Source organism: Serinus canaria, chromosome 22 (genome assembly GCF_022539315.1).
Source record: "Serinus canaria isolate serCan28SL12 chromosome 22, serCan2020, whole genome shotgun sequence".
NCBI lineage: Eukaryota > Metazoa > Chordata > Aves > Passeriformes > Fringillidae > Serinus > Serinus canaria.
Genome location: NC_066335.1, coordinates 3,412,827 through 3,428,267, shown reverse-complemented (window position 1 = coordinate 3,428,267; position 15,441 = coordinate 3,412,827). Strand labels below are relative to the sequence as shown.

The window sequence follows — 15,441 nt, the reverse complement described above, 5'->3', positions numbered from 1 at the left end:
GGTGCTGCCCCACCTGAGTGCCCCCAGCCATTTTTCCTTGGCATGGGTGGGGAATCAGTTCCTACAATCTTGGTGGAATTCCTTTTTTCCCAGCCAGAATTCCCTCTGTGGTGCTTTATCCTCTCTCACCAGGATTTCTCCAGCTCGGTGAGAGTTTTCTCCTTTCCCTGTGCAGGATTTGGATGATCCCCGTGGGTCCCTTCCAGCTCAGGCTGCTCCATGATTCCCAAATCCCTGGGGAACAGCAGCAATCCCAGTTTGGGCTCCGGGGCAGCCCGGCTCACCAGGCTCTGCCAAGAGTGAAAATTCCACCTCCTGGCTCCGCTCTAATCCCAATTAGTGTCTCCCGGGCTAATCTCGCTCCCAATTAAAGCAGCCTGGAGCTGTGCCGGGACCTTCCCTGGAGCAGGGCCGGGATTCCTGGAGAGGCTCCGGGTCCTGGCGGGCTGGGCTCGTTAACACCTCGGCAGGCTGGAGCCATCCCCAGCCCTGCTCCGCACCAACCCCGCGTCCCTTGGCTCCATCCCTCCCTGACACGGCTGCAGGGCCGGGTTTGAGCAGGGACAGGGCGGGGAGGGGGAGCTCACAGCCTGGGGGTGCTCCCTGATCCCGAGGGACCCCCGAGAGCGGGGCTGGCACGGGTTCCTCTTTGGGCAATGTTCTCTGGTCTCCATCCTCTAAACCAGGCCTGGCACCGAATCCCAGGGAAAAAGGACCTGGATGCTGTGGGTCAGAGCCATGGAATGGTTTGGGTGGGAAGGGACTTCAAATCCTTTAAATCCCATCTCCTTCCAGCATCCCTGGGTGCTCCAGGCCCCATCCAGCCTGGCTGTGGACAGGGCAGGCTCTGGGCTCTTTGCTGAGCCTTTTCTCCTCTCAGATATTCGGGTTTAGTTGACGTTGAGCTTTCTGGAGGTTCAGAAATAAACCAGAACTGACCCGGAGGGGAATTCGTTCATGTTCTGGTCAAGATGCTGAAGGGCTGCCTTATCTCTGACAGCTGCAGGGGCTGACTGGGAGGTTGCTCCACTCTTTATCTGCCTTTTCCTTCCCAAATTTCCCTCACTTGACTGCAGGACCGTCCAGATGCTCCCAGAAAGAGAAATACAAATGTTTATAAACAGAGCCCTGCGTTCTCAGGGTGAGGGACAGCCCTGGGAAAGCTTTAACGACCCTTTAGAACCCAAATAATGATCCTTTAGAACCCAAATAATGACCTTTCAAACCCAAATAATGATCGATCCTTTCTAAACCCAAACAATGACCCCTTCTTAGCCCAGCTGGGAGTTTGGGGCTCAATCAGCCTCCTCTGCTGAATTTTTGGGGAGAGCTCCTGCAGCCCGGTTTCGTTTTTTAAGGAGGGTTTGCTGAGGGTTTAAAAATGCTTTAAAAAGCAAGAACAGCAGCCACTGAGGATGGAGCTGATCAAACCAGGTGTTTGGGGACAGAGCAGATCAATACAGATGTTGTTGAGAGGTGGAGCAGATCAATACAGATGTTGTTGAGGGATGGAACAGATCAATACAGATGTTGAGGGGTGGAGCAGATCAATACAGATGTTTAGGGGTGGAGCAGATCAATACAGATGTTTAGGGGTGGAGCAGATCAATACAGATGTTGTTGAGGGATGGAACAGATCAATACAGATGTTTGGGGATGGAGCAGATCATTACAGATGTTGTTGAGGGATGGGACAGGCCAATACAGAAGTTTAGGTGTGGAACAGATCAATACAGATGTTTAGGGGTGGAGCAGATCAATACAGATGTTGTTGAGGGGTGGAGCAGATCAATACAGATGTTGTTGAGGGGTGGAACAGATCAATACAGATGTTGTTTAGGGGTGGAGCAGATCAATACAGATGTTTAGGGGTGGAGCAGATCAATACAGATGTTGTTGAGGGATGGAGCAGATCAATACAGATGTTTGGGGTGGAGCAGATCAATACAGATGTTGTTGAGGGGTGGAGCAGATCAATACAGATGTTTGGGGGTGGAGCAGACCAAAGCAGATGTTCAGAACTGAAGCCTGCAGCCCAGATTTCCTGCTGAGCTCGAGGCTCTGCTGAGGGGAAGCTCCTCCCCTCTGGAGCCTGGACTGACAATTCCCACCCGTCCTTCCCTGCGGGATCCAGGAGATCCCTGGAATTCTCTCTCCATCCAGGAGCTTCTCCCAGCCCCTGTTTGTCCCCTGGGCTGAGCCCACCCCGTACCCACCCAAACACCTCCAGGGCTTCGCTCCGAGCCCGGCGCTGCTGGGCCGGGGGCCGGGAACCAGGCCAGGGACTGGAGCTCCTGGATCCTGGATCCCTCTGGAGCTCCTGGATCCAGGATCCTGGATCCCTCTGGAGCTCCTGGATCCCTCTGGAGCTCCTGCATCCAGGATCCTGGATCCCTTTAGAGCTCCTGGATCCCTCTGGAGCTCCTGGATCCAGGATCCTGGATCACTCTGGAGTTCCTGGATCTGGGATCCTGGATCCCTCTAGAGCTCCTGGATCCGGGATCCCTCTGGAGCTCCTGGATCCGGGATCCTGGATCCCTCTGGAGCTCCTGGATCCGGGATCCTGGATCCCTCTGGAGCTCCTGGATCTTGCCTCCTGGATCCCTCTGGAGCTCCTGGATCCCTCTGGATCTCCTGAATTTGGGATCCTGGATCCCTCTGGAACTACTGGATCTCTCTGGATCTCCTAGATTTGGGATCCTGGATCCCTCTGGAACTCCTGGATCTCTCTGGAGCTCCTGGATCCCTCTGGAACTACTGGATCTCTCTGGATCTCCTGAATTTGGGATCCTGGATCCCTCTGGAACTCCTGGATCTCTCTGGAGCTCCTGAATTTGGGATCCTGGATCCCTCTGGAGCCCCTGGATCTTTGATCCTGGATCTCTCTGGAGCTTCTGGATCTGGGATCCTGGATCCCTCTGGATCTCCTGGATTTGGATTCTGTATCCCCCTGGAGCTCCTGGATCCAGGATCCCTCTGACCCTGCCCTGCCAGCTGCATTCCCATTGGAGAATCCCCTCTCCTGGCTGCCAGAGGGAGCAGCAGCTGCATTTCCCTCCTCCATCCCCTCCAGCCCTCCCAAGCTGGGCAGGACCTGATTTTATTCCTCTCTCCCAGCCTCACCTCCTGACCCACAGAAAAACTGGCTCCTGGAAACCCAGTGTTTGTTTTCCAAGATTTTTTCCCCCTCATTTTCCCGGCCCATCCTGATTTATGGGATCTGTTGTAAAACCTCCTCTGGCTTTTCCTGTTTCCCCTCCAATCCTGGGCTTTGATCCCAGAGTTTCTGTTTCATTTCTCCCTCCCTTGGCAAAATCCTTGTCATTCCAGCAGGAATCTCCTGAGCCCCATCCCTGTTTAACCCCCAGGGAAACTGAGGCACAGCCCTGGAATTCTGATCCATGTCCTCCTCAGCTTCAAAGGCCACTCACGGATTTTCTATCTTGATGTCAGGATGTGATTTTTCCAGGAATCTTTTGGGTTTTTTTAGGGATAGACCAATTTGAGTTGAAATCTCAGAGCATTTTAGTTCCTGGACATCTCCTTTGGACCCAACCCTGCCCCTTTCTCCCTCAATTCCAGAGAATTTTTAGTTCCTGGACAAACCCTGCCCCTTTCTCCTCCCTCCCTCCGGTGGCTGCCAGGGAACCACGGAGCTCCAAGGTCTGGGGAGGTTTTCCCTCTGAGCTCTGGCATTGTTTCCCTCGGGAACGATGGAATCCTCGTCCCCTCGTGTCCTGCCTGACCACCCCATGTGCCTGGGGAGCAGGAAAAGGACAGGATTTCCCAGGATTCCACTCCTGGATGAAATTCCTCTCATGAGTCACGACGAGCTGTCTGTTCCTACCTTAAATTGTGCTCCAATAAATCCCCATCCAGACTTACAACCAAAACCTGGAGATGTTTTCCACTCTTCCAAGGTCATCCAAGGCCTCTGCCAAGTGTCTGGGGATGTTTTGAGTTCCCACAGCCGGAACCAGACGTGCAGGAACAGAAATAAATCTTTTATCCCGTTGGGAACCCAGAGTTTGGGATCAATCCCTCCCTGCTGGCCACCAGATCTCCTCACCCTCCAGGTTTTCCACTGCTCCTGATGGGATCAGGTTCTCGATAGGGACAAAAAAAGGGTTTGGTTCTGTCCTGGCAGGATTTGGGTGAAGTTTTCCTGCTGGATTTCTGGAGGAAAACAGGAAAATCATTTGCTACACTTCCCAACATGGAGAATTTTACCTGGGGAAAATGTATTTTGGGGGTGAAATAATGTGGCAAGTTGATCAAAACTTATAAATGGGGGAGGTTTCAGTGTGTCTGTCCCACCCCACAAGAAATAATTGAGCTGACTTTGGTTTTTACAGGTGGCATTGGAGCAATCCCAATTTCCAGGATAATAACATAGATAATAATTAATAACATAGATAATAATTAATGATATAAATAATAATAATAAAAATAATAATATAATACATAAATATAATAGTGACTCATTAAACATAAAATAAGACATAAAGAGCAATAAAGTAAATAATACCATATAGGAATAAATAATAATGAAACAGCATAAATAATATAAATCATATCCATTTTGTACCGTTCCAAACCTTAATAAAAACCTGATTTTCCTCCAGGACAGCCCTGCCTGCACTGCCTGGCTCTGCCTCCAGGACTGTGATCCCTGACCATGGGAAGATCCCAAGTTTTCCCCTCCAGCCCCTGCCTGCTGCTGCTGCTGGCCGGGCTGAGCTGTGCCCAGTACGAGCACTGGCCGTACCTGCCCGGCTACCCCGAGCCCGCCCCCCAGCTGTTCCAGCCCGCCCAGAGAGCCCCAGATGTGCCCAAAATCCAGCTGAGGCTGGCGGGGCAGAAGAGGAAGCACAACGAGGGCAGGGTGGAGGTGTTCTACAGCGGAGAGTGGGGCACCGTCTGCGACGACGACTTCTCCATCCACGCCGCCCACGTGGTGTGCCGGGAGCTGGGCTACGTGGAGGCCGTGTCCTGGCTGCCCAGCTCCAAGTACGGCAAAGGAGAAGGTGAGGAGATCTTGGAGCAGTGTGGGGAATGTTTCCAGCTCTCCATAATCCCTGATTTCAGTCTCACTGGTGGCTTTTGGGTGTTTCTCTCCTGTGCCGGGAGCTGGGCTACGTGGAGGCCGTGTCCTGGCTGCCCGGCTCCAAGTACGGCAAAGGAGAAGGTGAGGAGATCTTGGAGCAGGGAGAGGGTCTCTCCAGCTCCCAATAATCCCTGATTTCAGTTTAATTGGTGGTTTTGGGGTGTTTCTCTCTCGTGCCGGGAGCTGGGCTACGTGGAGGCCGTGTCCTGGCTGCCCAGCTCCAAGTACGGCAAAGGAGAAGGTGAGGAGATCTTGGAGTATGGAAAGGTTCTTTCCATCTCCCAGTAATCCCTGGTTTCAGTTTAATTGGTGGTTTTGAGTGTTGGTTTCTCATGTGCTGCTCTGTGCAGTAAAAAATGTGTGAAATTATGGGAAAGCATCCAAAGGATGGACACAGGGATGGGGAAGGGCTGGAGCAGCTGAGGGACCTTGGATTGGGATCCCAGAGCACTGGGGGAGCCTCTGCAGCTCCCAAGAATCCCTAAATTCAGTTTTTCACATCCTTTCTCACCCTCTGAACCTTGCACCTGGCTGAAATGTGGAAAATCCCACCTGGATCCCAAATATCCCCTGGACAAACCCTTGGAAAGGAGGAATTCCTGAAATCACCAACTTTGAGAGGGAAAACTCAGAAACAATCCAGGAATAACAAGAGATCTGTGGAATAACAGACACCCCACGGGATGTCTCGGGATTTACTGGGATTTGGGACTGAATCCTGTCCTGCTGAGGATTTTTCCCGCCCTCCCTGGAGCCTGGCAGATCCCCCAGGGATAAAATTCCACTCAGGAGGGCCACAGGTGCCATTTGGGTGGATTTGAGGAGTTTTTGAGTGCTCACACCTATAAATGTCCCGTAAAATTGCAAACCTGGAATGTGCTCCCAGAGTTGTGGATTTTGGCTCCAGAGGCAGAGCAGGAGATTTCCAAGCGAGGAAGAGGAAAACAAACCAGGCTGGCCATGGGGTCACACAGGAGGGAGAATTCCCAGGGAAATCCCAAATCCAGGGTCTGGGGGGCTCTTCCCATTCTGGTTCTGAGGGGCCTGATTTCTGTATTCATTCATTATTTTAATATTTCAAACAAATTGAAATGCATTAATTTAATATATTATTTATAGCATAATTCAATTACAATGTTATTATTAATTTAATATAACATTAATTATTTTATTTAGTTTTATTAGTTTATATTTATTTAATATTGGTTAAAATAATCAATATTAATTTAATATTCCCATATGGATAAAGGGTGGGAGAAGCCGTGGGCCAGAGCTTTTCCCAATCCATCAGACCTTGAGGTGCTGCTTTATTTTCACACCAAGAGTTCACACCTTGATTTTCACGCCAGGAGTGAGACCCAGCACTTCCCTGATTTCCAGGTTGTGGGAATCCAGCCCAAATTCCTCCTCTTGCAATCTCAGTTGTGGTTTTTCCCATTCCAGGGAAAGTTTGGCTGGACAACCTGCACTGCTTGAGGTGCTGCCTTATTCACCTTGATTTTCCACTGAGAGTGAGACCCAGCACTTCCCTGGAATCCAGGTTCAGGGAATCCAGCCCAGATCCCTCCTCCTGGAATCTCAGCAGTGTTTTCCTGCTTTTGCAGGGAAGATCTGGCTGGACAACCTGCACAGCTTGAGGTGCTGCTTTAGTCACCTTGATTTTCCACTGAGAGTGAGACCCAGCATTTCTCTGCCTTCCAGAGAAGATTCCCTGGAATCCAGATTCAGGGAATCCAGCCCAGATTCCTCCTTTTGCAATCTCAGCAGTGTTTTCATCCTTTTCCAAGGAAAACCTGGCTGGACAACCTGCACTGCTTGAGGTTCTGCTTTATTCACCTTGATTTTCAGCTGAGAGTGAGACCTGGCACTTCCCTGGAATCCAGGTTCAGGGAATCCATCCCAGACCCCTCCTCCTGGAATCTCAGTTGTGGTTTTTCCCATTCCAGGGAAGATCTGGCTGGACAACGTGCACTGCTTTGAGGTGCTCCTTTATTCACCTTGATTCTCAGCTGAGTGTGAGACCTGGCACTTCCCTGGCTCCCAGGTTCAGGGAATCCATCCCAGATTCCTCCTCTTGGAATCTCATCTATGGCTCTTCCCATTCCAGGGAAAGTCTGGCTGGACAATGTGCTCTGCTTGAGGTTCTGCTTTATTCACCTTGATTTTCACACTGAGAGTGAGACCCAGCACTTCCTTGGAATCCAGGTTCAGGGAATCCAGCCCAGATCCCTTCTCCTGGAACCTCAGCAGAGTTTTCCCCCTTTTACAGGGAAGATCTGGCTGGACAATGTGCTCTGCTTGAGGTGCTGCTTTATTCACCTTGATTCTCAGCTGAGAGTGAGACTTGGCACTTCCCTGGAATCCGGGTTCAGGGAATCCAGCCCAGATTCCTCCTCTTGGAATCTCAGTTGTGGTTTTTGCCATTCCAGGGAAGATTTGGCTGGACAACCTGCTCTGCTTGAGGTGCTGCTTTATTCACCTTGATTCTCAGCTGAGAGTGAGACCTGGCACTTCCCTGGAATCCAGGTTCAGGGAATCCAGCCCAGATCCCTTCTCTTGGAATCTCAGTTGTGGTTTTTCCCATTCCAGGGAAAGTTTGGCTGGACAACCTGCACTGCTTGAGGTGCTGCTTTATTCACCTTGATTTTCCACTGAGAGTGAGACCCAGCACTTCCCTGATTTCCAGGTTCAGGGAATCCAGCCCAGATCCCTCCTTTTGGAATCTCAGTTGTGGTTTTTGCCATTGCAGGGAAGATCTGGCTGGACAACGTGCACTGCACGGGCAGGGAGAGCAGCCTGGCGGGCTGCGGCTCCAACGGCTGGGGCGTCAGCGACTGCAAGCACACCGAGGACGTGGGCGTGCTCTGCAGCGACAAGAGGATCCCGGGCTTCAAGTTTGACAACTCCCTGATTAACCAAATCGAGGTAACCGGGGTGACCACCGCTGATCCGGGAGGGTCCGAGGGAGCGGGATGGTTGGGAGGGAGGGAAGGGGTGAATTGTAGCCGGGGGGGTCTGCCGGGTCGGTCCAGAGATCCAGTGTATCCGGGGGTAGCGCCTCTTGGGCCCAGTAGCAAGGGAGCCAGAGGGCGGCCCAGGAGAAAAGGGAGGCCCAGAGGGGAGTCACCGGACCCAGGGGGCCCGACAGGCGGCCCAGGAGAAACGGAGTCCAGGGAGCCCACCGGAGCAGGGGGAGCCCCGAGGGAGCCCACCGAGGGAGCCACAGGAAGCAGGGAGCCCAGAGGAAGTCCCCAGGAGCACGGGAGCGCAGGTGGAGCCCACGATGGAAGCCCAGGAGCAAGGGCGCCGACAGGAGCAGGGGAGACCAGAGGAGCCACAGGAGCAAGGGAGTCCGGAGGGAGCCACCGAGGGAGGTAACGGAGCAAGGGGAGCCCAGAGGGGTCGCACAAGAGCAAGGGAGCCCTCCGGAGGGAGGCCACCGAGGGGCCCAAGGACCAAGGGGAGCCTCAGACGGAGGCCGTAGGAGCAAGGAGCCCGAGCGGGAGCCACAGAGGAGCCCAGGGAGGAGGCGCAGGAGCGCGGGAGCGCACCGGAGCAAGGGGAGCGAGGGTGGCCCAGGAGAAAGGGAAGCGAAGGGGGAGCCCACAGGACAAAGGGAGCCATGAGGGGGGCCCAGGAGAGGAGCCCGAGGGAGCCCACAGGACAAGGGCGCCCAGAGGGACCCGGAGAGGGCGCCCAGAGCCTAGGAGCCCACCAGGGGCAAGGCAGCGGGCAGAGGGAGCCACCGAGGGAGGCGCAGGAGGCAAAGGCACGAAGATCCGGGGCAAGGCTACAGAGGCGACCCACAACCCCAACGAGGTTTTTCACATAACAATTTATCCTCTATTTATTCCCATTATCTCTTTATCCCACATTATCAATTTATCCCATATTTATCCCATATATTATTCCCATTATCTGTTTATCCCACATTATCAATTTATCCCATATTTCTCCCACCTATTTATTCCCATTTTCCATTTATCCCACATTTATTCCCATTTCTCCCACACTGATCCCATTCCTGGGGTTAAAACTTGGCTGCTCCTGCCTGGGCTGGGGAGACAAAATTCAGGTTCCAATTTCAGGAAGTCAGATAAACAATAAGAATTTGAAACTTTTCACCATGAATTATTCCGGTTCCTCAATCAATTTTTCAAAATTGCTCTTTTCGTGTTTCCAGGGATGAATTTAGAGACAAAATGTGCCCTGGACTCATCAAACTGAGCTAAACGGGGTCAAAATGCTGATTCAGAGCATCCTGGACTGGGGTGGCTGGGACTGAAATTATAAATGATAAATTATCAATTATCAGCTTATCTCATCTTTATCCCACACATTTTTCACATTATCAGATAAATAATAAGAATTGGAAACAACCAGAGATTTATTTTATTTTATTTTTTACTATAAATTATTTCAGTTCCTCAAACAATCCTTCAAAACTGAAACGTGTTCTGTGGATATTTCAAAGAATGGATTTAGAGGCACAAAATCTGTGTGGAGCTCCAGGAACTTCCTGACATTTTGGGTTCTGATGGACAAAAATCCTGAATTTTCTCTCCTCTTTGAGCATGGGACCAGTCTGGGGCTCTCTGGGCTAACGGGGGCAGCGGGAGGGCTGGATTTGGGGTGGGATCATTCCTGCATTTTTGGGGTGGGATCATTCCTGCATTTTTGGGGTGGGATCATTCCTGCATTTTTGGGGTGGGATCATTCCTGCACTTTTGGGGTGGGATCATTCCTGCATTTTTGGGGTGGGATCATTCCTGCATTTTTGGGGTGGGATCATTCCTGCATTTTTGGGGTGGGATCATTCCTGCATTTTTGGGGTGGGATCATTCCTGCAGCCACACTGGATTTAAAGGGAAGGTATGAAGATATTTTTATGTGATTTGGATGAGCAGTGATGGAGAAGCCTTGATAAAAAATCTGGGAATGTTTGTGGGAATGTGGGATTAGGGCTGGAAGGGAGGGAGGTCTGGGGAAAGGAAAGGAGAGGAGAAAGGAAAAGGAAAAGGGAAAAGGAAAAGGGAAAAGAAAAGGGAAAAGAAAAGGGAAAAGAAAAGGGCAAATGGAAAGCGGAAAAGGGAAAGGAGAGGGAAAGGGAAGGGAAGGGAAGGGAAGGAAGGGGAAGGGAAGGGAAGGGAGGGGAAGGGAAGGGAAGGGAAGGAAGGGAAGGGGAAAAGGAAGGGAAGGAGGAAGGGAAGGGAAGTGAAGGGAAGGGAAGGGAAGGGAAGGGAGGGAAGGGAAGGGAAGGGAAGGGAAGGTGAAGGGAAGGGAAGGGAAGGGGAGGGAAGGGAAAGGGAAGGGAGGGAAGGAAGAAGGAAAGAAAGGAAAAGGACCCAATAGAAAGGAAAGGAAAGGAAAGGAAAGGAAAGGAAAGGAAAGGAAAGGAAAGGAAAGGAAAGGAAAGGAAAGGAAGGAAAGGAACGGAAAGGAAGGAAGGAAAAAGGGGAAAGGAAAGGAAAAGGAAAAAAGAAGGAAAAAGGGAAAGGAAAGGAAAAAGGGAAAAGGAAAAAGGAAAGGGCTGCAGGTCCAGGATCTGAGGGATTCAGTTCCTTTCCTCGGCCTGAGCTCGCCTCCCCTGCCTCGGGAAGGATCATCCCCAGCTGCTCCATCAATGCCTCCCTTGTGTCCCAGGGAATGAGGCGGGACCCTGGAACACCAGGGGTGGCTTTGGCTCCTCTGAAGCCACAGAGAGTCCTCAAAACACCTGGAGGAAAATCTGCTTTAGTCTAGACAGAGGTCAGCTCAGCCCGAGCTGCTCCAGGAATTACTCAGGGCGGCTTTGGAGGGCTCTGCCTTTCCGTGAGCTCAGCACGGGGCTGAGGAGTGCAGCTCCTCAGACATTGGGAATGAGCTGGGCTGCTGCTCTGGGGGGCTGAAATTTCAGATGAATCACGAGACTGCAGCGATTCCTGGAGCAGAGGCCTGGATCCATCAGCAGCAGGAGGGGATGGAAAAGGGAGAAGTGGGTTTATGTTGAAGGAGCTGTGCTGAGTGGGGTGGGAGTGCTGCATTTCCTGGGCAGAGGCTGCTGCAGCCCTGCATCCCCTGCCTGCCTCAAACTGACAGAGAGAGCAGGTTAAAATCAGAAACTGGGGGGAAAACCTTCCCTGTGAGGTTGGGGAGGGGCTGGAATGGAATTCCAGAGAATCTGGAATCCTTGGAAGTGTCCAAAACCAGGCTGGAGCAACCTGGGAATTGGCCCTGCTCATGGCAGGGGTGGCACTGGATGATTTTGTGCTCCTTTCCACCCAAAACCTTCCAGGATTCTCTTTCTCCCTGAATGATTTTGAGCCCCTTTCCATCCCAAACCCTTCCAGGATTCTTTATCTCCCTGAATGATTTTTGAACCCCTTTCCATCCCAAACCTTTCCAGGATTCTCTTTCTCCCTGAATGATTTTGAGCCCCTTTCCATCCCAAACCTTTCCAGGATTCTCTTTCTCCCTGAATTTCACGAACCTTCCCACAGCCCCACTGCTCCCATTCTGCAGAACCCAGCAGATTTTCCTTCTCTCCCTATAAAATAAAATCCCTGGAGCTGCAGGGCTCCTTCCCTGCTGCTCTCCCTGAGCAGGATGCAGGCTGGAGGTGAGGAGCTGGGATGTTTTGGATGCCATCGTGGCAGCTCCCAGCTGGCTGTCAAACATTCCAGCTCCTTCTTGCTCTTATCTTTGCTTTATCTCCTCAGCAGCCAGTGGGGCACGGCTGGAGCTAAAAACGAGGAGCAGGGTGACCCAGGGGGTCACAAACCTGAACCAGGAGGGTCCAAAGCCTCTGAGAAGGCGACTTTGGAAGGTTTTGCCCTTCCCTGGGCATTGTGCAGGTCATTCCTGGCATTCGTCATCACGTGTGAGCCCCTGGGTTCCTGTGGAGCCCAGGGCTTGTCCCAGTGATGTTTTCTCTCTGGAATGAGGGGTGAGGGGGCTGGAATTTCCTCTGAGCTCTGCTGTGGTCAGGACTCTCCATCAGCTTTTGCGCTGACAGAGCAGAACCAGCGCAATCCCACCGGGATTCCCGGGGGAAGAGATCTGTCAGTCTGTCCTTCAGCTGCTGCTCAATCCAGGCTTTACTAGAACAGGCCTGGCTGGAGGGGCTAAACCCAGCTTGGGTGTTGGGTGCTGCATTCCCACCCTGGTTGGGATTCCAGGATGGAATCACAGCCCATGGATTAACAGGAGTGAGGGCAGATCCTGGGCCTGTGATCCCAGGGAGCGGCGGGAGCTGGGCCAGGGGAGCTTCAGTTGGATACTGGGAAAAGTTTCCTCACCTTGAGGGTGGCCTTGGGCACTTCCAGGGATCCAGGGGCAGCCACAGCTCCTCTGGGAATGCCATCCCAGCCCATCCCCTCCCTCAGAGCCAGGAATTCCTTCCCAACACTGCACCTAAATCTCCCCTTTCCCGGTGGGAGCCATTCCCTGTGTCCTGTCCCAAATCCCTCTCCGTGTTTCTGCAGCTCCTTCAGGCACTGCAAGGCCACAGTGAGGTCACCCCAAAACTTCTGAACTATCCCAATTCCCCCAGCCTTCCCTCATCATTTAAAGCCTCAAAGCCCCTTGGGTGCAAATTCCCTGGGGCTGGGAAGTGCTGGGAACATGGAAAACCAGGGAGGGGGGGATCCACCGGTGACCCCAGGGTGGCAGAGCCCTGCGTGGGGATTTTTTGCCCAAATTTTTGCCCAAATCTGGCCTGGCTGGCTCAGCTGTGCCCCACAGGGAGCCCCCACTCCCTCAGCAGCAGCTCGATAACCCCTGAGCCGAGCTCATTCCCATTGGACACTGGCTCAGCTCCGCTTCCCAGTTTGGAAAAGCTGTGGAGAAGTGGGGCAGGATGAGATTTTCCATGGCCATAAATCACCCAGCCATTCCATAGGGATGTGCTCAGACAGATCCCTTCCCATCCCAGCTCATGTTTGGAGGGTTAGGTCACACTTCTTCCCATCCCTGGGCCCTTCCATCCTGTTCCTGCTGGGAAGGGGCCGGGCTCGACCTCTGAAAGCCGGGAGCATTTATTGCCCAGACACAACAAGGTCAGCAACACAGAATTAATTACATTCAATCTCTGCAAAAGGCCTCCAAGCTCATTAAGCCCAAACCTCTGACCAGCCAGCACTTTCTCACCCAGACCAGCCCACTCTGTCCTCAGGAGAAGTTCAATATTTGAACAGAAAAATGATCTTTTCAACCCAAACCCCGAAGTGTTTTGGGGGAGGGCGAATGGTGGGAGAGCTGTGACAGGCAGGAAGGGGTTAATCCTCCTGGCAACACCAGAATTCCACCCCTCCCTTGTTAAAATTCCCTTTTTTTGTGCCGTTTTCCACTTCCACTGCAGATTTCAGAGGATTTCTGCGAGGGTGGTGGAGCTGCAGAGCCTTTGCTGGGTGTCAGGAGCTCTGAAATCCAAATTCCCTGAGTGCTCCCCGAGCTGGGAACGCCACCCCTGCTTTTCCAGCAGCCACTCTGTGTTATCCCAACCCATCCCAGACCCACCTGCAGCTGCTTTCCTGCCTGTCCCAGCCATTCCAAGGCCACACTGGCTGATTCCAACCTTCACATATTCCTTAAAGAGGGATTTTATTTCATGCCCGCCCCAAAACATCCTGAACAAAATATTTGCTGTCCACCTCCTTCCTCTGCGTGTCCCCACACAGCCTCCAAACAGGCCAGGCTCTAAATATATCGAATTTCTGCAGCTCCCAAATAGCTCTGGCACCTGAGGCCAGCCCAGGGCTTTGGCCAGACAGGTCTGGCTGCTATTCCTGGCCTTCGTTTCCCCTCTGGAGACTTGTGAGGCAGAAAAATCTCCCTTCAAAGCCCAGTGGCTCAAAGGCTTTGGTTGTGCTGGGTTAGAAGGGGCTCAGCCATGGCTGGATGGGGTCTGGAGCAGTCTGGAGGGGTGGGAGGTGTCCCAGGCTGGGCTGGATGGGGTTTGGAGCAGCCTGGAGGGGTGGGGGGTGTCCCAGGGTGGGAGGAGATGGGGTTCGGGTCCCTTCCAACACCAACCATCCCATGGTTCCGGTTAATTCCAGGTTTTTAACGAGTGGGGAAAGGCTCTGCCGGGTCCTGCTCGGGGTTTTTCAGTCCAAACTGAGCTGGGGGGGCAGGGAGGGAAGGGGGAGAAGTTTGTGCCTTGTCCCCAGGGAAATCTCCCCCTTTTAGAACATCTCTAGTTGGAGGGAACCCCTCAGGATCATCGATTCCGACTCCCTGCTCCTCACAGCACCCAGCAATGGCACCTTCAGAATATTTAATTTAGGAAAATACTGTACAAGACCTGGGGAAAATCTGAATATTTTCCTTCTCCAAACAGTAAAACAGGTGCAAGAGTTTCAGTTCTCTTTTTCACTCAGTCCTGCTGAGACTGAAGCACCTGGAGCCCTGTCCTTGGAGGGAAATTATTCCACAGCAAAAAAGGGAATGGCGATCTCTGTCACTTCGATTTTTAGATTGTTACAGCTTTTTGTACAACTTCCTGTTCCAGCTTTTTTGCCATGAAAATCTGTGGAATCTCTGTCCCCACCCACTGTGGGGGTTGTCACACAGGTCACCCCCACCCCATCTGTGTCCCCTGCAGCCCTCAGTGTTTAATTAGAAAAGTTTTATTTGCCTGTTTGTTGTGACAACAGGGTTTGAGTTTCCCTTTGCTGCAAATGTTTAATCCTCCAAACCACAGCCCAAGCACAGCAAAATTCTGCTGCTCTGTGTGTCTGGGAAGGTCCTCAGCACCTCCTCACCTCAGGAAAATGTTAATTCACCTGATTTTGGGCAATCCACCGTGTTTTAGTGCTGTAAATTCAAAGTGAGTGTGACCATTTGTGGCAGCTCAGGGTGCTGGAATCAGGGACTCATGGAAGGGTTTGGGTTGGAAAGGCCTTTAAAGATCATTTTTCTGTTCAAATATTGAACTTCTCCTGAGGACAGAGAGGGCTGGTCTGGGTGAGAAAGTGCTGGCTGGTCAGAGGTTGGGCTTAATGAGCTTGGAGGTCTTTTGCAGAGATTTAATTTAATTAATTCTGTGTTGCTGACCTTGTTGTGTCTGGGCAATAAATGCTCCCGCTTTCAGTGCCTGATCCAAACACTTGGGGCAGCTCAGCAGGAAGGACACAGGGAATGACCAAGCCTGGCCCACCAGGAGCCCCCCAGCCCTGGGGCTGCCAGGACAGAGCTGTGTCCTCCCTAAGCTGAGCCTGCCCTAAGCTGAGCCTGCCCTAAGCTGAGCCTGTGTCTCGGTTTGAAAGCCAGGAGCCTGCTGAGGAAGGCAGGAGCCTCCCCTGAAATGGAGACTGCAAACCCTCCCCACCCCTCTGAATTGCTGTGAATTTTAAATT

The 15,441-nt window shown here is 52.2% G+C and overlaps 1 protein-coding gene across 4 annotated transcripts in view; it reads left to right on the top strand.

Moving 5' to 3' along the window:
- Positions 1 to 15,441, top strand: part of LOXL2 (lysyl oxidase like 2) — a 64,771-nt gene that overhangs the window by 9,051 nt on the left and 40,279 nt on the right. For 2 of the 4 annotated variants that reach the window (XM_050983056.1, XM_050983055.1), the window contains exons 2-3: positions 4,626 to 5,027; positions 7,857 to 8,032. In XM_050983056.1, the coding sequence (XP_050839013.1) occupies positions 4,679 to 5,027; positions 7,857 to 8,032 (525 nt within the window). In that variant the 5' untranslated portion in view covers positions 4,626 to 4,678. Of the gene's footprint in view, positions 1 to 4,625; positions 5,028 to 5,125; positions 5,189 to 5,332; positions 5,349 to 7,856; positions 8,033 to 15,441 lie in introns of those variants that run through there. The other 2 variants (XM_050983057.1, XM_050983058.1) reach the window with 2 other exon arrangements.